At 38.0% G+C, this 22,949-nt stretch overlaps 1 protein-coding gene across 1 annotated transcript in view; it reads right to left on the reverse strand.

The window, feature by feature from the left end:
* The window catches only part of MRPL48 (mitochondrial ribosomal protein L48), a 53,727-nt gene that overhangs the window by 6,681 nt on the left and 24,097 nt on the right, over positions 1-22,949 (reverse strand). The window contains exon 5 of the mRNA XM_019744399.3: positions 4,876-5,045. Within this exon, the coding sequence (XP_019599958.3) occupies positions 4,876-5,045 (170 nt within the window). The remainder of the gene's footprint in view (positions 1-4,875; positions 5,046-22,949) is intronic.

Below are 22,949 nucleotides of genomic sequence, written 5' to 3' on the forward strand. Positions count from 1 at the left end.
TAGTAAGCCATGCAAGGAACTTTAATTTTGATCCTAAAGGAATGGGAAACCATGGAAGGGTTTCAAGTACTCGGGTGACATGATCATATTTCCATTCTAGAAAGATCACACTGAAAACTGTGTGGAGAACCAGTTAGGAGGAACTGAGAATTACAAAAAAAGAAAAAGAAAAAGTGGGTTCAAATCCAGACCTTGCTATTTATTAGGTGTACGACTATAGGCAAGCTTTAATAAATAATAATAATAATAACGGCAGCCAAGATTTGCTGAGAGCTGTTGTAAGCACTTTAAATATATTAATTCCCTTAATTTTATCTATAGCCTTTTTAAGTAGATATTTTAATTAACCCCATTTTACAGATGAGAAAACTTAAACACAAAGGGTTTTAGTAAACTGCCCAAGGCCGCACAATGAGAATGCAGCAAAGCAAGAGTAAAACAGGCAGTCTGGCTCCAGAGTCAAGCTTTGATTCACGATGTGCAAAATGCTTGTTTGAGTTACATAACTTGTTTGAAATATACAAAAAAGTACTTAGCAGAGCGGCTGGCTTATAGTACATGCTCAACAAATGCTACTGCCTTCCTGCCTTTACTCAAATGCAGTCAAAGCTTTTGACAGCCAGGTTTAAAAACAGCACCTTTTAAAAAGTCCTTCTGAAAATTTAAAACACTAGATCCACTGTAGGTATGAGAACATTCTGTGAATGACATTTAATGCCTCTTTGCCACCACAACTTTTGAGAAGCTTCCCCTAATTCCTGCCAGCTGAAAAAAAGAAATCTCTTCATTATTAATTATTATTTAGAGTGTTGCAATGTGCCAGTCTCTCTGTTAAGTGCTATCATATACTATCTTATTTAATTTTCAGAACTCAAAGAAATTAGAAAATCATCATCCCCATTATACAGATGAGGAAACTGAGGTTCAGAATTTCCAAGGTCATACTGCCAATAACTGGTAGAACTAGAATATAAATCAGGAAGTTGGATTCTAGAGCTTGTACTCTGTTACTCAAAAGTGTGGTCATAGATAAGCTGCTGGTGAGCACACTATTTGTTATCAGTCCAGGACAAGATAAGGAGTATGCAACAGTGATGAAATACACTATTTAATTCAGCCAGCATTTTTTTTTTCAACAGCAAGACTTTCTTGATGAAGGAAGTAAAGCATTAATGCACATTTTGGCATCAGCTTCTGATATCTTTGTGGAGTGGTACTTGGAGAAGCATTGCTCTAACATTATATTACTCTGCCTCCTTGAACTGACACTGCACTTTATTTTTCACTACCACCTTGCACATTATGTTATAATTATTCCTGTGTGTGTTTGTGTGCCTGCATTTACATACACACTCCCTGAAGTCAGGGCTATTCACCTTCGTATCCTCTAGTCAGAATGTCTAGTAAAATGCCTACTACATAGCAAGAAGAGGCTCAATCAATAGTTTTTAATTAATTAATAATTAAAAGCAGCCACTAAACTTTAGGAAATGTATACCACACAACTGGACTGTATAATCATATTCAAGAACCTGTCATTCTTTCAACAGTGGCTTAATGTCCCCCAGGTGGCAGGCAGGCCCTGTGCTGGGTACTGACGAAATAAAGAGCACAGTCTCTGCCTAGACAGTGGGGAGGGGAGCCGACACATGAATAGATCATTACAGCCAAAGCACTAAGTGACATGACAGAGGTATGTGCCAAGTGCTCAAAGAGCAACCAACTCTCTGGGGCATCAGGAAAAGGTAAAACACATCTTTAGGCCTAAAACAATTGAAGTACTATCAGTGATGAGAGCTAAAATCACACCTTATTATCCAATCTTCCAAATAGCACATTTAGCACAGTTATATTCTAAGTTATAAAGGTTCAAAAGTTCAAATCTGGCTTAAGGACTTAAAATAAGACCCTATGTAATTAAAAATACTGGAAGAGGCAGAAATGGGTTAAATCCAGGCAACTTACTAGTTATATGACTTTTGGCCATTCTGAGCCTTGGTTTCCTTATCTGTACACTGGGAATATACTAATATCTAGTGAGTAAGAAAGTAGAGTTTTTGCCATATCCACATACTATGCCATGTATTATCTTGTCACAGTGACAAACCAATCAAACTATCATTATATTTATTAAATATTTTTCTCTAAATCCAGTTACTTAAAAATTAATTTAAAAAGAAACTTGAGATGTCGAGCAATTGGAACTCCTGTTTCTGATGAGAGAAAAAAATGTACAGCCACTTTGGAAAACAGTTTGGCAGTTTCCTATAAATTTAAACATACACTACACTTACCATTTGACCCAACAATCACACTTCTAGAAAACTTACGTTCTCACAAAAACCTGTATGTGTTTATAGTGGCTTTATTCATAATTGTCAAAAACTGGAAACAACACAAATGTCTGTCAGCTGGGGAATGGGTAAACAAGCATATATCCATTCAGTGACATGCTCATCAGCAACAAAAAGGAACAAATGACTTGATACTGGCAACACCATGGATGAATCTCAAATACGTTATCCTAAGTGAAAGAAGCCAGACTCACAGGGAAAAATACTGTATGATTCCACTTATATGACCTTCTGGAAAAGGCAAAACTATAGGGACAAAAACCTAGATCAGTAGTTGCCAGGGACTGGGGATAGGAGGAGGGATTGACTACAAAGTCAGGAGGGAACTTTTTAGGATGATGGAAATGTTCTAGATCTTTATTATGATGGTATTTACTGTGTGCATGTGTCCAAATTCATAGAAATTGTTCACTAAAAGTGTGAATGTTTACTGAATGTAAGTTATATCTTGTTAAGCCTGACTTTATATTACTATAAATGGAAAACCGGTATCAGCGGTCATGAATAAAAAGTAATTAAAAATAAATACAATGAAGACAAAAAAATGTTATAAAATTCTAGCTGGATACTAGTGCTAGCCAAAGACTCTGAGCCAGAGGTCCCTTCTCTGTTATAAATATCAGGAAGTGCGAGAGTGATGTCAAGGACATACCAGAACCACCTGACAGAATTAGGATAAATGAGAACTGAAAGGGGATGAAATTTCTCACCCTCTGATTTCATATTATTTAAAGCAAATCACAGGGCATTCCACACTTTCTGAAACACTGATATAAGATATGTGAAGTGCCTGGCCTGGAGTAGGTGGTTATAAATTTTAGGTCTCCTCCATTACAGTTTTCCAACAAAACCAAAGAGTAAATGAAAAGCAGAACAGGCAAAGAATATCTAAATAAATGGGGGGAGAGAAACCATATTAATGGATCAGGGGAATTAAAATATATAACATGTCAATTCTCAAATTGATCTACAGATTCAAAACAATTCCAACAAAATTCCATCAGGCTGCTTTCTGTAGAAATCAACAAACTAACGCTAAAATTTTTGTGAAAAACCAAAGGACCTAGACTAGCCAAAATAATTTTGAAAAAGAACAAATTTGTAGTTTCAGTAATCAAGCTACAGTAATCAAAATAGTGTGGTATTGGTGTAAGCACAGATATATAAATCAATGTAACAGAATAGAGTGCAGAAATAGACCTATACAAACATGCTTAATTGACTTTCAAAAGGTGCTTAGACAATTCAGTGGAAAAAGAAAATCTTTTTAACAAATGGTCCTAAAGCAATTGGATACCTATATATTAAAAAAAAACCACCAAAACAACTTAGACCCACATTTCATACCATATATGAGAATAACTCAAAATGATCGCAGACCTAAATGTAAAACTTAAAACTATAGAATTTCTCGAAGAAAACATAGGAGAATATCTTTGTGATCTGGGTTAGGTAAAGATTTCTTAGATGTGACACCAAAAAGCATGAACAATAAATAAATAAATAAATAAATAATTGATAAATTGAACTTCATCAAACTTAAACTTCTGCTCTCCAAAAGACTCAGATTAGAAGATGGCCAGATAAATCATATACAGGGAGAAAATACTTGCAAAACACATACTGAAAAAAAATTAGTATCCAAAAATAGATTTTAAAAACTTTCATAACTCAGTCATTAAAAAGAACAACCCAATTTTAAAAATAGACAAAAGATTTGAATATGTCATCAAAGAAGATATGCAGAAGGCAAATAAGCACATGAAAAGATGCTCAACATCATTATTTATTAGGGAAATGAAAATTAAAATCTCTATGAGCACCACTATAAATCTATTAGAATAGCTTTTTAAAAATTTGACAATACCGAGTGCTGACCAGGATAAGGAGTGACTGGAACTCTGTTACATTGCTGGTGGGAATACAAAGTGGTGCAGCCACTTTGGAAAACCGTTTGGTGGTTTCTTACGAAGTTAAACATACATTCACCATACGACCCAAAATCCTAGTCTTAGGTATCCAAGAGAAGACATATGACCCATACAACCTGTATGAAAATGATTATAGCAGCTTTATTCATAACCAATAAATTGGAAACAATCCAAATGTACATCAACTGGTAAATGGATAAGCCAGTTAAGGTCCACCAGTTAATGGAATACTGCTCAGTAATCAAATACTTGCAAAAACATGGATGAATCTTACAGGCATTGTGCTGAGTGAAAGAGGCCAGACACAAACAACTACATTCTATATGACTACTTCCAGGATGTTCTGGAGAACTTTACAAAACAGAGACAGAAAATCAATTGGTGGTTTGCCAAGGACTTGAGGGGGATGGGAGGAGACTGACTACACCTGGGCACTAGGGAAATTTTGGGGTTAATAGAACTGTTCTATATTTAGATTGTGGCAAACTATATCCATAAAAAGGCTGAATTTTACAACATGTGAATTATATCTCAAAACCTCGTTTAACAACAAAACAGAGCATGCTACCGACACCAAGAACATTTCATACCTTTCCTCGACCTTAATGGAGAGATGATTGCAGAGATTGTGAACATACTGGGCATAACTCTCTGCCAGGGCCATGTCATATGCAGTTAGGTGAATGTTTAAAACCCCATATTCATAATCTGTCCCCAAGTTAATGGGTCTCACTTCCACTTTTGCCTTCTTCTTCTTGGGCTGAAGAGGAAACAAAAAGAGAAAGAAGAAAAATCAAAGTATTATACAAGAAATTCTAATCATACCATCTTGATATTTAAAAAAAAAAAATCAATCTTTCATATAAACCTATTTGCTATTTTTCTCTCAGGTTACCATAGCTGCAAAATGAACTTCTCCTGGGAAGGAATGGGCAGCTCCCCTTGGAGTCTGGGCTGAAATATTGAATACAAGTGACTGTGTCCTGCAATTAATATGTTTTGAGACTCGCCTCCCATCCTGGCCCTCAGTTTCCCAATTTTTAAATTGATGGGGCTATGCTAGATAGCAGATTCTTAATCTAAAACCCATAAAGGAATTTCACGGGGACTATCAACCCCAACATTTATGTGCAAAATTTTACATGTGTGCACATTTTTCTGAGAGAATCCTTAGCTTTCCTCAGAATATTAAAGAAATCAATTGCAAGGAAACTCAGTAGTTCTCTTCCAGCCCTCCTAGCTTTAAAATTCTGTAATTATTTAGACAGTCTTCCTTTTAAGAATTGAGAAGTAGAAATAAAATTTTTTTCTACTTTTACCTTTCATGTAAAGTATTGCTTTACTACATATCAATTTGTGCAAGCTGCTGTTAAAAAGTTAAAATGAAGCCCGGAAAAACAGATCTTTAATACAACATATGTCAGGATCAAGGAAGTTTCTCAACTGGAAATAATCAAACTTAAATCCCCATCAAGAGGGAGGACTTGTTAAATAAATCATGGAACATCCATCCGATAGTACATTATGCAGCTGTAAGAAGGAGTAAGGACTTTCCTTATGTACTGATATGGAAAGGTCTTTAAAATAAATGATACAGCAAACTGTACAATAATGTGTTCAGAATATTATCATACATTTAAAAAGGGTAGGTATGCCATACATTTAAAAAGAACAGGTGTGTGTGTGAGTGTGCGTGTGTGTGTGTTTGCTTGTATATCCAAAAAAATATCTCCCTAAAAGGATGCACAAAAATACTTATATTATTGGCTGCCTGTGAGAGAACTGGAGGGCTGCTGGGTTATAGAGGTGGAAAGGAGACCTTTTAACTATTTCCCTTTTATATTTTTGAATTTTTAATAATGTGAATCTTTTATTAATTTAAATTTAGAATCTCAAAATCCATGTTTTAAAATAAATTTAGTAAAAATTTTATTGCAATAGAATATTCATACTGAAAAAATGCATAGGTACACAACTTGATGAATTTTCACCTATATAATCAGTATTCTGAACAAGAAATAAACCAGCACCAATACCCCAAAAGTCTCCTGGCTCCCAAATTGGTAACCACTATTCTGATTTCTAAAACCAGAGGGTTATTTTGCCTGTTTTTGAAATTCGCAAAAATGGAGTAATATACTATGTTCTCTTTTGTGCCTGGCTTCTTTCATTCATTATAAGATTCATCATTTATTAGGTGAAACAACAGTTCTTTCCTTCTCATTGCTCTAGTAGTCTATTGTATAAATATGCTGCAATTTATTTATCATTTTTACTGCTGGTGGAAATTTGGGGTTGTTTTCAGTGTGGGGCCATTATGAATAGTATTGCTATGTTCTCGTATGTATCTTTCAGTGAACATATGTGTGCATTTCTGTTGAGGATCTACCCAAAACCTGAACTACTGTGTTATAGAGTATGCATATGTTCATCTTTCATAAATACTCTCAGTTTTGCAAAGTGGTTTCCAATTTAGACTTCCACCAGCCTAAATGAGTTCTCGTTGTCCAATGTTTTTGTGAACACTCACAACTTAGTATAGTCAGGTATTCTGGTTTGTTTGTTTTAGCCATTCTGGTTGGTATGAAATGGTAATGAATTGGGGTTTTAATTTGCATTTCCTTTAAGTCTACTGAGCCTGAGCACCTTCCCATATGTTTACTGACCGTTTGGATGTTCTCTTTTGTAACCTGCCTATTCAAGTATTTTGCCCATTTTTCAGATTGGATCATCGGCCTTTCTCTTACCGATTTGAAGAGGTTCTTTCTATAATATATTCTTGATATGATTCTTTGTTAAATACCGGGGGTGCCAAAAAAATGTATACAAGTAGACACTTTGGTCAGCATTGCTCAAGCAGTAGTTCGCCATGATCAGAAGTGTCTGGACGCTGATGGTAACCACTTTGAACACCTCTTGTAATTGCAGAAGTCATGTGACTTGTATTCATCTTTTGTTATCCGTATATATTGAGTATTACAATTTTAATACAGTTTTTTCCTTTCTTAAAATGTGTATAATTTTTTGGCACCCTCTGTATACATGCTGCAAATATCTTCTCCCTCTCTGTAGCTTCCCTTTTCACTTTTTAATTTTTTTTAAGTTTATTGGGGTGATAATTGTTAGTAAAGTTACATAGATTTCAGGTGTACAATTCTGTAATACATTTATCTATATCTCACATTGGGTGTTCACCACTCAGAGTCAGTTCTCTTTCCATCACCATATATTTGATCCCCTTTACCCTCATCTACCACTTCCCTCCCCCTTTACCCTTTGGTAACCTCTAAACTATTGGCTGTGTGTGAGTTTCTGTTCTTTCAGTTGTTTGTCTTGTTCTTTTGTTGTTTTTGGTTTATATACCACTTATCAGTGAAATCATATGGTTCTCTACTTTTTTTGTCTGACTTATTTCGCTTAGCATTATAATCTCAAGATCCATCCACGTTGTCACAAATGGTCCTATTTCATCTTTTCTTACTGCCGAATAGTATTCCATTGTGTATATGTACCACAACTTCTTTATCCATTCATCTATGGAAGGACATTTTGGTTGTTTCCGTGTCTTGGCCACCGTAAATAAAGCTGCAATGAACATTAAAGCACACTTGTCTTTATGGATAAATGTTTTCAGATTTTTGGGGTAGATACCCAGGAGAGGGATTGCTGGGTCATATGGTAATTCTATTAGTAATTTTTTGAGGAACCTCCACACTGCCTTCCATAGTGGCTGCACCAGTCTGCATTCCCACCAACAGTGTATGAGGGTTCCTTTTTCTCCACAGCCTCTCCAACACTTGTTCCTATTTGTCTTGTTGATGATAGCCATTCTAACTGGGGTGACGTGGTATCTCATTGTGGTTTTTATTTGCATTTCTCTTATGATTAGTGATGTTGAACATTTTTTCATGTCTGTTGGGCATTTGTATGTCCTCTTTGGAGAAATGTCTCTTCAGGTCCTCTGGCCATTTTTCAGTATTTGTTTTTTTTGTTGTTGAGTTGTATGAGTTCTTTGTATATTTTGGATATTAGCCCCTTAACAGAAGCACTGTTTGCAAAAATCTTCTCCCATTTAGTTGGTTGCCTCTTTATTTTGTCGATGGTTGCTTTTTGCTGTGCAGAAGCTTTTGTTTGATATAGTCCCATTCATTTATTCTAGCGTTTACTTCCCTTGCCTTTGCAGTCAAATTCATAAAATGCTCTTTGAACCCAAGGTCCATAAATTTAGTACCTATGTTTTCTTCTATACAGTTTATTGTTTCAGGTCTTATGCTTAAGTCTTTGATCCATTTTGAATTAACTTTGGTACATGGTGACAGATAGCAGTCCAGTTTCATTCTTTTGCATGTGGCTTTCCAATTCTGCCAGCACTATTTATTGAAGAAGCTGTCTTTTCTCCATGTATGTTTTTTGCTTCTTTGTCAAAAATTATCTGTCCATATTTATGTGGGTTTATTTCTGCATTCTCAATTCTATTCCATTGGTCTATATGTCTGTTTTTCTGCCAGTACCATGCTGTTTTGGTTATTGTTGCCCTGTAGTACAAGCTAAAGTCAGGGAGTGTGATACCTCCAGTATTGTTCTTTTTTCTTAAGATTGCTTTGGCTATTTGGGGTCTTTTGTGGTTCCATACAAATCTGATGATTGTTTGTTCTATTTCTTTTAAAAATGCCATTGGTATTTTGATGGGGATTGCATTAAACCTGTATATTGCTTTGGGTAATACAGCCATTTTAACTATGTGGATTCTTCCAATCCATGAGCACGGAATATCTTTCCGTTTCCTTGTGTCTTCTTCAATTTCTTTTAAAAATGTCTTGTAGTTTTCAGCGTATAGGTCTTTCACATTCTTGGTTAAGTTTATTCCTAGGTATTTTATTCTTTTTGTTGCAATTGCAAAAGAAACTGTTTTTTTATTTCTTTTTCTGAAATTTCATTGTTAGTATATAGGGATGCAATGGACTTTTGTACATTGATTTTGTAGCCAGCAACTTTACTGTATTCGTTGATTGTTTCTAATAGCTTTTTGGTGGAGTCTTTAGGGTTTTCTATATATAGCATCATGTCATCTGCGAAGAGTGACAGTTTAACTTCTTCATTCCCAATTTGGAGACCTTGTATTTCTTTCCCTTGCCTGACTGCTCTGGCGAGGACTTTCAGAGCAATCAGGCAGAGCTGAGAGGGGACAGCCCTGTCGTGTTCCTGAACGTAGAGCAAAGGGCTTCAGTTTTTCACCATTAATTATGATATTAGCTGAGGGTTTGTCATATATGGCCTTTATTATGTTAAGGTATTTTCCTTCTATACCTACTTTATTAAGTGTTTTAATCATAAATGGATGTTGTATCTTATCAAATGCTTTTTCTGCATCAATTGATATACTCATACGATTTTTGTCCTGTTTTGTTTATGTGGTGTATCACATTGATGGATTTGCATATGTTGAACCATCCTTGTGCCCCTGGGATAAACCCCACTTGGTCGTGATGAATAATCGTTTTAATGTATTGTTGCATTCTATTTGTTAGAATTGTGTGTAGGATTTTTGCATCTGTATTCATCAGAGATATTGGTCTGTAGTTTTCCTTTTTTGTGTTATCCTTACCAGGTTTTGGTAGCAGGGTAATGTTGGCCTCATAAAATGAGTTAGGGAGTATTGTCTCTTCTTCAATTTTTGGGAACAGTTTGAGTAGGACAGGTATTAGATCCTCTTTGAAGGTTTGAAAGAATTCACTAGTGAAGCCATCTGGTCCTGGATTTTTGCTTTTGGGAAGGTGTCAGATGACTTATTCAATTTCCTTACTGGTGATCAGTCTATTTAGATTTTACATTTCTTCATGGTTCAGCCTAGGAAGGTTATATGTTTCTAAGAACTTGTCCATTTCTTCTAGGTTATTGAATTTGATGGCATATAGTCCTTCATAGTATTCTTGGATGATCCTTTGTATTTCTGTGGCATCCGTGATAACTTCCCCTCTTTCATTTCTGATTTTGTTTATTAGTGTCCTTTCTTTTTATCTTAGTGAGTCTAGCCAAGGGTTTGTCAATTTTGTTAATCTTTTCAAAGAACCAGCTCTTTGTCACATTAATTTCTCCTATTGTCTTTTTGTTCTCTATTTCATTTAGTTCTGCTCTGATTTTTATTATTTCCTTTCTTCTGCTGACCTTGGGTTTCATTTGTTCTTCCTTTTCTATTTTCTAGTTTTTTAAGGTGTAATGAGATGTTATTTATTTGGGATTTTTCTTGTTTCTTGAGATAGGCCTGTAATGACATAAAGTTCCCTCTGAAAACTGCTTTTGCTGCATCCCCAAAATTTTGGTAAGATGTACTTTCATCCTCATTTGTTTCTGTGTGTCTTTTGATCTCTCCTCTTATTTCTTCTTTGACCCAATTGTTCTTTAAAAGTATGTTGTTTAATCTCCACGTATTTGTGGTTTTTCCTGCTTTCTTTTTGCAGTTGATATCCAATTTCAAAGCCTTGTCATCAGAGAATATGCTTGGAATGATTTCCATCTTCTTAAATTTGCTCAGGCTAGTTTTATGTCCCAATACATGGTCTATCCTAGAGAATGTTCCATGTACACTAGAAAAAAATGTATAGTCTGATGTTTTAGGATGAAGTGCTCTATAAATGTCAATTATGTCCATTTCATCTAATGTGTCATTTAGGGCTGCTATTTCTTTATTTATTTTATGTTTGGATGATCTATCCATAGCTGTCAATGGTGTATTTAGGTCCCCTAGTATAATTGTATTTTGGTCAATTTCTCCCTTTAGTTCTGTTAGTAGTTGCTTCGTGTATTTCGGTGCTCCCTGATTGGAGGCATAAATATTGATGACTGTTATGTCTTCTTGTTGTATAGTCCCCTTTATCATTATGAAATGTCCATCTTTGTCTCTTGTTACCTTTTTTATCCTGAAGTGTGTTTCATTTGATATCATTACGGCTACACCTGATTTTTTCTAAATACCATTTGCTTGGAGTGTCAATTTCCACCCTTTCACTTTGAGTCTATGCTTGTCCTTGTAGCTGAGATGTGTCTCTTGGAGACAGCATATGGTTGGGTTTAGTTTTTTGATCCAATCTGCTACTCTGTGCCTTTTTATCGGTGAGTTCAGTCTATTTACATTTATGGTTATTATTGATATGTGAGAGGATTTCCTGTCATTCTAGCTTTAGTTTTCTGGTAAGGCTGTGTCTCCATTGTTTCTTTGCCTTTTTGTTGTTGTCTGTTATTTCTGTGTGGTGGTATTCTATGATTTTCCCCTCTGTTTCTTCTTTTATTACATTATATATTTCAGTTCTGGATTTTTTTTTTGAGTGGTTACCATTAAGTTTATGTAAAAGAAAGTTTGATATTTAGAGTATTCCATTCTCTTTAGCCTGCTTACTTTCTCCATGCCTATATTCCAGTTCAGGCCTTTACTCTCTCCCCTTTTATGTTTTGGTTGCCACAAATTATCCCTATTGATGCTGGTCGAATAGCCTTCTTTAGTATTTCTTGTAGTGCAGGTCGTGTATTAGAAAATTCCCTCAGCTTCTGTATGTCTGGAAAGGTCTTTATTCCTCCTTCATATCTAAAGGATATCTTTGCTGGATATATTATTCTTGGCTCATAATTTCTCTCTTTTAATAGTCTGAATATTTGGTTCCACTCCCTCCTGGCTTGTAGAGTTTCTGCTGAAAAATCTGATGATATTCTAATAGGCTTTCCGTTCTAGGTTACTGTCTTCTTTTCCCTGGTGCCTTGAGGATTCTTTTCTTTGTCGTTGAATTTTGACAGCTTCACTACAGTGTGCCTTAGAGAAGGCCTGTTGGGGTGGAGGTAAATTAGGCATCCTATTTGCTTCTTGGATTCGAGGATCCAGTTCTGTCCACAAGTTTGGGAAGTTCTCATCGACTATTTGTTTGAATATACTCTCTGTTCCCTTCTCTCTTTCTTCTCCTTCTGGTATGCCCATTATTCTTATATTGCTCTTTCTGATGGAGTCAGAACGTTCTTGTATAGTTCTTTCATTTCTTTTAAGTCTCAAGTCTCTTTCTTCTTCCATCCGTGTCATTTCCAGATTTCTATGTTCGATGTCACTGATTCTTTCCTCCATCTGGTCAACTCTACTACCTAAGCTGGCTATTTCATTCTTTATTTTTTTCTGTTGAGTTCTTAAACTCCAGAAATTCTATTTGGGTCTTTTTTAAAATTTCAATCTCTTTGGTAAAATGTTCATTTTGGTCTTTGATTGTTTCTGAGTTCATTAAACTGCCTGTCTGTGTTTTCTTGCATCTCGTTGAGTTTTTAAGAACTGCAATCTTGAATTCTGTCATTTAAATCACATATTTCCATATCTTTAAGTTCATTTTCTGGAGACTTTCCATTTTCTTTCTGAGCTGTCTTGTTGCCTTGGTTATTCATGGCAATTAATGATTTATTATTTCTCTTCCTAGACATCTACAGGAGTGGGTTGTGCAACAGGTTGATAGAAAGAAGTCTTTCTTTTGTTTTCCAGTAGGTGCTGGTAGAATGTTTTATTTTCTCTCCGACTGCAGCCTTTTATTCTCTCACACTGTAGTGTTTTGTTTTCTATGCACTATTCCGACTTCACACACAATGGGGGGATTCCCTGGAAGGTGGGCTTCTCCTCTGTGAAGAGTCTGCCTGAGTTACAGGGTACCACCTTGGTGGGGGCATGTGGAGAGCTCCTGCAGTTCCAAAGCTCTTCCTGCATCAGATTCAGAGCCCATGTCTTTCAGCAGCTCTGTTTACGCCTTTAGATGATTTCAGTAGTGTGCCTCAGTCTTGCCTGTCTGCTGCACCGGGAGTCCTTTGTGTTTATAGTTGTTCAATTTTTTGTAAATTCCAGGGGAGATTTCAAGAGGCTCACCTCACGCTGCCATTTTTATGATGTCAGCTATTATACTGCCTCTTTTCACTTTTTAATGGTGCATTCTGATGAACAGAAGCTCTTCTTTTTAATGTAAATCAACTTATTCTTTCTTTTATGGTTGTATTGATTTTTGTGTCCTATTTAAGAAATCTTCATTTACCTTAAGATCATGAAGTTATTCTTTATGTCATCTTCTAATAGTTTGATTATTTTAACATTTAACATTTTGATCTACAAACCATTTTCAAGTGATTTTTGTGTATAGTTTGAAATAGGAGTCAAGAGCCATTTTTTTCCTATATGATCATCAGTCCAGCTGACCCAGCACCATTGCACTGCAGTGTCACCTTTGTCATATAAGTGTCCATAGATATGTGGGTTGTTTCTAGACTTTTTATTCTGTTCCATTAGGATATTTGTCTATCCTTTGCCAATACCACATTGTCCTAATTATCGGAGATTTATAAGAAGTCTTGCTATTTCGTAGAAATCAGTTTGTTTTTTAAGAAAAAGGGGGAAAAATCTATCTCTATTTACATGTCTTAAGTCATCCCTATCTATTGGACAACAGCCGAGTGGCCGCCACAGCAGAGTTGTTCTGGCAGAGCACCTGGAATGGTTCTCTTATATCGCTGCTCTCCAGGTCAGTCTAAGAGAACAGGGACCCAATCTGAGGAAGCAGAGGAGGAATAAGAAATAGTCCTTTCACAAGGCCGGTACTATTGATGACAGGCCTAATCTCACAAGGGTGTTCCAACAACTGAAGAAAACACTGTATGTGAAGTGGTTGATACAATCTGTGGCACATATTTAAACACTCAATAACTATTAAGTGTTAATACTATTTTCATTTTTATATTCCTCATATCTACGTAGCATAGGGCCTGGCAGAGACAACATGCAATGAATTATTATTTTAGAATTTTAGAACAGGACAGCATTTAGAGATGATTTTGTCCCAGTTCTTCCTCTTTGCAGAGGAAGAATATGAAGCCCAGAGAGATTACGTAAGTTCCCCAGAGTCACACAGCCAGACAGGACAGATCCTAGGACCTAAAACCCAGACCTCTGACCCCCAATGCAGGGAATTTCCCACTGCAGGCTCTGCATTTCTAAAGTGCTTCATGGTGGTGTCCACCCCAGGATCCTACACTTTGCTATGAGTGAGACGCCATCCACTAGAGGCCACTATCAAGGGGGGTGTGGCTCTCTCTTCTTCAGAGCCCACTATCCCCGTGGTCAAGTGCCGTGATCCAGACTTTTCATCATGTCAGCCAGCACCGCAGTCAGAGCTGGGAAGAATGCTAACGTCAGAATGCAATGGGGAGCAGCTGAAATTTTCCAGCAGAGAGGGGAGGAGCTTCTCTGAAGCCTTTAGGAGGCTTTTCTTAACCAGGGAAAATGCCAAGGCTTTTCAAAGGTGTCATTTTATGGGAACAAAAAAAAAAAAAAAAAAAAAAGAAAGCTGATTCCAGTATCCTCTTGGCATTTCACTTGCTTTTCTGTGTTGGCCTAGATATGCCTGGAGCAATCCACACCATCAGGAGCCCATTGTGATATTCTATTTCAGTTCTGAGCCAGGGCACAGCATAACCAGCGAGAGCTTGACTGCACATACTATCAATCGCCAATTCCTATCATTTTATCTGCACAATCTTTCTCACATCCTTCCCTTCCTTTTGTATTCCAACTGCCTTAATGACTGCCATGGGGAGTTATTAAAGGTATCTGTGCAAGGGATGCACCTGACTAGAACTGTGTTTTGGGGAGGCCACCCTGACTGCACGTGGAGGAGAGCCAGGCAGGAAAGGAAGGGAGGCTAGGAGAAAGGTGGCAGGGAAGATGAATTACTGTCACTATCAAACTTTGGCACACCTGTGACTGACCTGGATTCACTGTGGGATGACCCAGGATGGCCATTCCTAAATCCCTGTAGGATGGCACTATGATCCTCAAAATGGGCCATGGGATAAATTACTAAACCATTTTTGTACAGAAATGTCCACATTATTATCCTTATTTTATAGACAGAAAACTGAGGTCCTCTGAAGGCACGTTACCTGCCCAAGGTTACTGGGAAACTTTGCTAGGAAAGAGCAGATAGAGAAAGGAGTCAGATTAGAATCACAGGCTGCTGTAGCTAAAAAGGATCTTAGAGATAACAGTCTCTCCTTCCTTCCGTCCCTAATTTTACACAAGGGGGAAGTTGAGGCCCAAAAAGGGGAAATGAGTGGTTTAAGGTCACAATCGTAAGGAAATGGCAAAGGTACCCACTTTTTAGCAGCCCAGGTTCTCCAGCTTCTGCGAGTAGTATCTGCCTATCACTATAGGTGGCATTCTCCAGGGTGGGAAAGTTGGGAAGGAATTGTATCATTCTAATCCTTAAATAAAAAGCCTGATATGCTTAAAGCATATTCAGTTTCCAGAAATTCTGGTGATGGAAATTTAAAAATTTACACCTGGGGTCTTGAATGATTTGGTGATGGTACGCTGCGCTGTAAGGTGCATAGAAATCAAGTGATTATGTTTATAACTCAGTGTGGCACACTTAACATGTACACCAGACAGAAGGCCTGGCCCTGACTGGGTAGCAAAGCGGCAAAGCCTGGTGCTGCATAGAGAACATTAGACTTAGCTGGAAGCCAAAGAAAATCTGGACTCAGATCTTGAGTGTCTTCTCTAGGTGTCAGTTTCTTCATCTTTAATACCTAAGGTTCTTGTGAAGCTCAAAAATAGTGAATTTATATGAAATGGAAATAGCATAGCCATTAGATGCATTCTGACCGTCCTCAGTTCAAATATTGGCTCTGGAAATTACTAGCCATTTGGGCAAGTCATTTAATCTCTCCGAGTCTTAGATTCCTCAAACAAGGTCTTTAATAACCATAGGATATCTGAGGATTAAATAAAATATACTATTTGTACTGCGTAAAATGAAATAATGTTTTTAAAGCCTGGCACATAGTAGTTACAGCATCTAGTATATAGCAATTACTCTAAATGGTATCTTTTAAAAAGGTTGAGTGATGTACAGAGATAGGACATAATATTATTACTATAAATTGGAGAGAAGCATGCCCATGGTGTCCTATTGGTATGCTTTACAGGATGAAGCACTTAATTAAGTACCTGCTGTGTGCAAAGTGCTGATTCAACTACTGTAAGGAAAGACACCAAAGAAAGAGAAAACACACTCCCAGGCCTCAAGGACCTTACAGTTCAGAGAGAGAGAAAGAGAGAAAAGACACGCATGAAAAAACAGATCCTCTCAATTTAATCATGAAAAACAGCCCACATCCCATGGCAAGTTCAGCACAAACTGCCTGGCTGCCGGGCTGATATAGTCCCTCAGGGGAACCCAAGAACAGCCACCTCAGGTGGGTGCAGCTGAAAGGGCTGTGAACAGAGACACATGAGGGCATATAGTAGTTACTCAATAAATGGTATCTTTAAAAAAGGCTGACCCAGATCTGCCTACTTTTCAGGTCTCATGTTCCCTCATTCCCTAGTGCCCATTTGAGACTCCAGGATCAACAAACTGCTAAAAGTTTCCCAACTGCATCTCCAGGCTCAGGGTCGCCCCACCTTTGCCCAGAATGTTTCCCATCCCTGCAAGGCATTTGACTCTTTACCTCACACCCTTAATGTGAGCAACTCCTGCTCATTTTTTAAGACTCAGCTCATGCTCTTCCAGGAAGCCTTCCCTGATTCCTATAGCTAAGTTAGGTACTACTCCTATCTGTTCCCATAGTAACCCCCAATATACCACTATCATTTTTCACATGTATTCATTTATTCAATAAATGTTTACTGACCAGCAGTGATGAGCCAGACCAAGGTTAGCATTAGGGATACAATAGTAAATAATACAGCCATACTCTCTGCTTGCTGAAGCTTTCAGTCTATCAGGAAAGGCATGTACAGAACAGCAATTACAAAGAGCTGCATGTTTTGAGGGAGGAAAACAGACTGCTATGAGATTATAAAAAGGACTAATGCTATCATCATCATCATCACCACTTATAGGCTCTATGTTTCAGACACTGTGCTACGTACTTAAATTTTTCTTATTTAACTTACTCCTCACAACATTAGGAAGTATAATTCCTTATTTAAAGCCAAGGAAACTGTGGCTTGGGAAAGTTAAGTAACATACCTAAGGGTACACAACTAAGAAGCATCAGAGCTAAATCTTTTAACTCAGGTCTGCCTAATTCTAAAACATTTCTCTTAACCTCTGTCTTTCCCTTTAAGAAGAGTGTGCAGAGCCTGCCAGTTTCCTCAGTATCTATAACCTCTTCTTTCTTGAATAGCAGAACTGCTGGATTTCAGCTGGGCACATGACCATTCATAATAAAATTTATATTTCCCAACCAATCTTGCAGCTTGATACTGTTATGTGGCTAAGTTCTGGCCAATGGGATATGAGCTCATACACACTGCTTTCCCCTTCCCCTCCCTGCTGGATGGAATGTGGACATAATGGCTGGAGAGGGAGCAGCCATTTCGGATTATAAGATAGAAGCAGTATGATAAGTGTGGGAAAACCAAAAGCTAGAATATCTATTTATACTTGTATATGAGAGAAAAATCAGCTTCTGTCTTCTTTAAGCCCCTCAATTAAGTAGATCTCTCTATTATGGCAGCCAACCACTATCTCAATTCATATAAGAAGGTAACATGTCTGATTCATGTCTCTATTCCTAGAGCCCAGCAATTTTAAATGTTGAGTTGAACTGAACTGAATTCTGGTTCTGGTACTGTCATTTACTAGCTATATGGTCATAGAGAAATCATTTATGCTTCTCAATCAGTTTCCTTTTCTACTCTGTCTACCTCACAGGATAGTTGGTGAATCAAAAGGCTTGGTTTTCAAATTTGTTGGTTGCAAAGAGCCTAAAAAATTATGTTTCTTTGTGAAACAACATGAACTACTCATCAATGTATTTTCATCATATAAAACAAGAACTATTTTACTAGCAGGAAATATGGTTATATTATATAAATGGAATTCTCTGCATCTCAAAAGATAAAAACATAGCTGAGTTTCTCTGTTAATATTTGTTTATGTGAAATAAAACTGATGGGAGAAAAACTTGAAATTTAGAAAATTCTATCTATTAACTTACTGTCTTTCTATAATGTGGCAGATTGCATTATTAAACTTGAGGGAGGGTTCAGCTCTAGGATCAGCAGTGTTCAAGGATAGATGGTGAGAAAGACACTGAGATAACGGATGTGAAAGCACTCTGAAAATGGAACGGGATCATTACTATTATCACATCAAATATGAATCCCTTTAAAACTCTGACACTGTTGTAAGTTAGCAGAACAGGTAAGGCAGGAGGAGACTCCAGTGCGCTGGAGACCATGGTGCTCTGATAGCACAGGCTGAGAGTCAGGTCTTCACAGGAGTCACTGTGAAGTGACTGGAAAAGCTCTGGAAAACTCTTTTATGTTCTTTACAGCCCCAGTGTTTCCAGCTACCACAAGCAACTGGATACTCCTACAGGAGTGTCAGTTCACTTTACATACTCAGTGTAAGAGGAATACAGGTGGCATTTAATAAATGTTTGTTGAGCTGAACTCCGTAACACCTTCACTGATCCTTTCAGGGAGAGTTGCTTCTTGATCTTTGTCCTCTTGATATTTAGTTCATTCCCCTAGAAAAGCACTTACCACATGTATTTAGTTAGTTTTTGAGCACAATCTTCCCTAGCCCACTGTACACTTCTTGTGGGAAGATACTGTGTCCCTGTCACCTGAGTAATGACGGTTTTCCTTTTCAGTGAGTTACAAGAGGTAACATGGATGTTAGTTTAAAATAACTATTCCTAAGCCAGTCCTATAATCCATGTCTAGCCCTACACTCACTTGATGGGCCAAAACAATCTTTCTGTTCCTAGGAAGCTAGGACTGTCAACATAAAGTGATTCTGAGCTGCTGATGTTTTTCCAGGAATGATGCCACAGTCTCCTCACAGAGCTAATCTATCTATGGGTGCTACAACAAAATAAATAGGAGTCAGAAATGGCAGATATCTCCTCTATGTCAACAGTAAAAACAGCATTAAGTTTCTAAGAGAAAAGGTATCTTGATTCCTAGGAGCCATTCTATAAAGACAAAGTAAATTGCCTACCTTACAAAAGATACACTTGACTCTCACCCCATGGCCTAGAATATAGAACATATAACAACTACAAACTGACAGCAATTTATGTTGCCTCTGTTTCATCCTCCCATATCTTCTTCTTGGCAATTCTCTGACGCGTGGGTTGCTACTACCCCAAGATTAGAGGCAGGACAACAGCTGAGAGCAAGTAAATAAGTGGGAGAAATGACCTAGCACTACACAAATATGAAAGACTATATTATTTTTATTTCTACCGAATAAAAATCACCCTGAACGATCTGAAGCTGTTTAAATTCAACAGAATAATGCTGGGTCCTTGAGAGAATGATGAGATCTACACATTGAGACACAGAGCTGAGTCTGGAGATAGGCTCTCAAATGTGATCCTTCACTGCCAGGAGTCAAGCTGGGACTTACAGATGAGAGAAAAAAGAAAGGGATCATCCCATAAAGGGGAAAGAGCATGTGCAAAGGCATGAGACAGCATGGGTGTATGAGAAATGTACCTGAAACAAAAAAGGACACCATTGAGTCCAAAAAAGGAAATCCTTGAGAAGGAGTTTGGGTCCATGCTATGAGACCTGGAATTCCATGATTTGCTATCATCCCCATGTTGCCACCCATGAGGAAGCTTTTTTTCATCTCTTCTCTTCTCAGAGAAGCATCGAGGACAAGGGCACAGGATGGAGGGATGGGAACCAACCAGGCCACTCAATAAAGAAAGAGGTTAAACCAGTATTGAAAAGGAAAGCTGAGATGAGGTTGCTGTGACTTTTCCTTCCCAAGGTTCAGTCATAAGACTGAGTGTGGAACCTTTGGAAGGAGAAGTGAAGAGATTACACCAGCAGAAATGAGACAAGGGCTGGGTACTTTGTGCGTGAGAATTAACTCACATCTCAGAGATGTGGGGATCAAGAGAATAGAGGCCCCAGCCTGAGCCCCAGAGAGGAAAAAAATGGGAATCTGGCTATTTACTGTTTTTTCTAGGTTTTAGGCTTAGTGAGAGAAAGGAGGCCACAAGATACCTTCTAGCTTTTCCAGCCCAGTTCCCCAGGGCAGAGTCAAAGAGGGACTTGGGACAGAGCCTCTGCAGGCTGGCAGATGAGAGCTTTCATTGTGTTGTTCCAGGCAGGAAGTGAGGAGCCTGCAGCAGCTGCCACCACTATCCAGCACTACTGTGCTATCTACCCTGGGACAATGAATGACACTAGAGAAAAGCCTACACCCCTAACCAAAGGGAGCATTGCTCCCTCCAAGCAACCAAGGTCATCTGGAGCCAGCTGTTTGCAGATAGTGGGTTGTGTTTTCCAGCTCTGATTTATAAAACCTCAGGGCAGTTTCAATAACCAAATTTCAGTTCAGCTCAATCAATATTTACTGTCCTCTGTTTGATGCCAGGCTCTATGTTGGACAATGAGGATGCAGAGAAAAATGAACACAGCCTCTACTCTTAGAGAACTCATGATCTAAAAGGGGAGATGGTCACTTAGAAAACCGGTCAAAATGGTGGAGTAGGTAGATGCTGTGCTTACCTCCTCTTACGACCATATCAAAATTGCAATTAAACTACAGAACAGCCATCATTGAGAATGACCTAGCACTACACAAATTTCTCTTCCATACAAATGGCCAGTCTTGGCTCATGCTGCAGACTTTCCTAAAATCTCTCAAAGGTTCACAAAACCCAAACAAGCATCGTCTGGCTTTGGCATGTCCTGTATCTCTGGCTAAGCAACCCTAAACCTAGCAATAGCCACAGCTGTCCTTGGTTTGTGGTTTGGCCTCTCAAGGCACCTCCCAGCCCAGCACAAGTAGTGGCCATCTGTGCATTGCTTTGTGGCTCATGTCAGGCGGCCCAGAGCAGGGCATAGGCTGTGGCTGAACTTGGTCCCTCCCAGGAGGCCTGGGGCTAGCATGCCTGGTGGCCAGGTTCAGACCCAGCTGGAGCATCACCCAGCTACCTCCTGGGACAGCATATCCAAAGGACAGACTGGGCAGGCACCAGAACCCTGCTAAAGCAAATCCTGCTCCATAGGGGCAGCCCCTGCACCACAGCTCCTCCACTGTAGTCACAGCCAGTCCTCGCAACCAATCAGCCTAATGGTCAGTCCCTCCTACAGACGTGCAAAACAGCAACCAAGGCTCAACTACAACAAGAGGGTGCACACAACCTACACAAGGGACATACCTGGAGTGCATGGCTCAGGTGACCAGGAAGACTATGCCACTGACCCCCACAGCACACCTACTACATAAGGCCACTCTACTAAGACTGGGAGACATAGCAGCCATACCTAATATATAGAAGAAAACCAAAAAGAGGCAGCCAAAATGGGGAGGCAAACATGTCCCAAATGAAATAATAGAACAAAGTTCCAGAGAAACAATGAAACAAAATGAAGACAAGCAAATCTACCAGATGCAGAGTTCAAAACCCTGGTTATAAGGATGCTCAGTGATCTCTGAGAGAGCTTCAACAAAGAGATAGGAAACATAAAAATGGAGATAGAAATCATAAAAAAAAGAACCAGTCAGAAATAAAGAATATAATAACTGAAATGAAGAATACATTACAGGGCATCAGTAGTAGATTAGATGAAGGAGAGGATCAAACCAGCAATTTAGAAGATAAGGTAGCATAAAACACCTAATCAGAACAGCAAAAAGAAAAAAGAATAAAAAAAATGAAGATAATTTAAGGAGCCTCTGGGACAACATCAAGTGTACCAACATTTGCATCATAGGGGTACCAGAAGGAGAAGAGACAGAGCAAGGAATTGAAAACCTATTTGAAGAAATGACAGAAAACTTCCCTAACCTAATGAAGGAAATAAATACACAAGCCCAGGAAGCACAGAAAATCCCAAACAAGATGAACCCAAAGAGGCCATCACCAAGACACATCATAATTAAAATGCCAAAAGTTAAAGACTAAGAAAGAATCTCAAAAGCAGCAAAATAAAAGCAGTTAGTTACCTACAAGGGAGCTCCCATAAAACTGTCAGAAAAACACATCATAATTAAAATGCCGAAGTTTAAAGACAGAATCTTAAAAACAGCAAGAGAAAAGCAGTTCGTTACCTACAAGGGAGCTCCCATAAGACTATCAGCTCATTTCTCAACAGAAACTTTGCAGGCCAGAAGAGATTGTCACGAAATATTCAAAGTGATAAAAAACAAGGACCTACAACCAAGATTACTCTACTCAGCAAAGCTATCAATTAGAATCAAAGGACAGATAAAGAGCTTCCCAGACAAGAAAAAGTTAAAGGAGTTCATTAACACCAAACTAGAATTACAAAAAATCTTAGAGGGACTTCTTTAAGACAAAAAAAAGGATTAAAAATATGAATAATACAATTTCAATAACTACATATCTATCAACAATTACTTTCAATGTCAATGGATTAAATGCCCCCAACAAAAGATAGGGTGGCTGAATGGATAAGAAAACAAGACCCTTACATATTCTACTTACAAGAGACTCACTTCAGATCAAAAGACACACAGACTGAAAGTAAAGGGATGGAAGACATTTCATGAAAATGAAAAAAAAAGCTGGGGTAGCAATATTTATATCAGACAAAATTTGAAAACAAAGGCTATAACAAGAGACAAAGGATCCAGTAATCTCACTTCTGGATATT

The sequence above is a fragment of the Rhinolophus sinicus genome, chromosome 14 (genome assembly GCF_057876585.1).
Source record: "Rhinolophus sinicus isolate RSI-liver-muscle chromosome 14, RSI-T2T, whole genome shotgun sequence".
Lineage (NCBI taxonomy): Eukaryota > Metazoa > Chordata > Mammalia > Chiroptera > Rhinolophidae > Rhinolophus > Rhinolophus sinicus.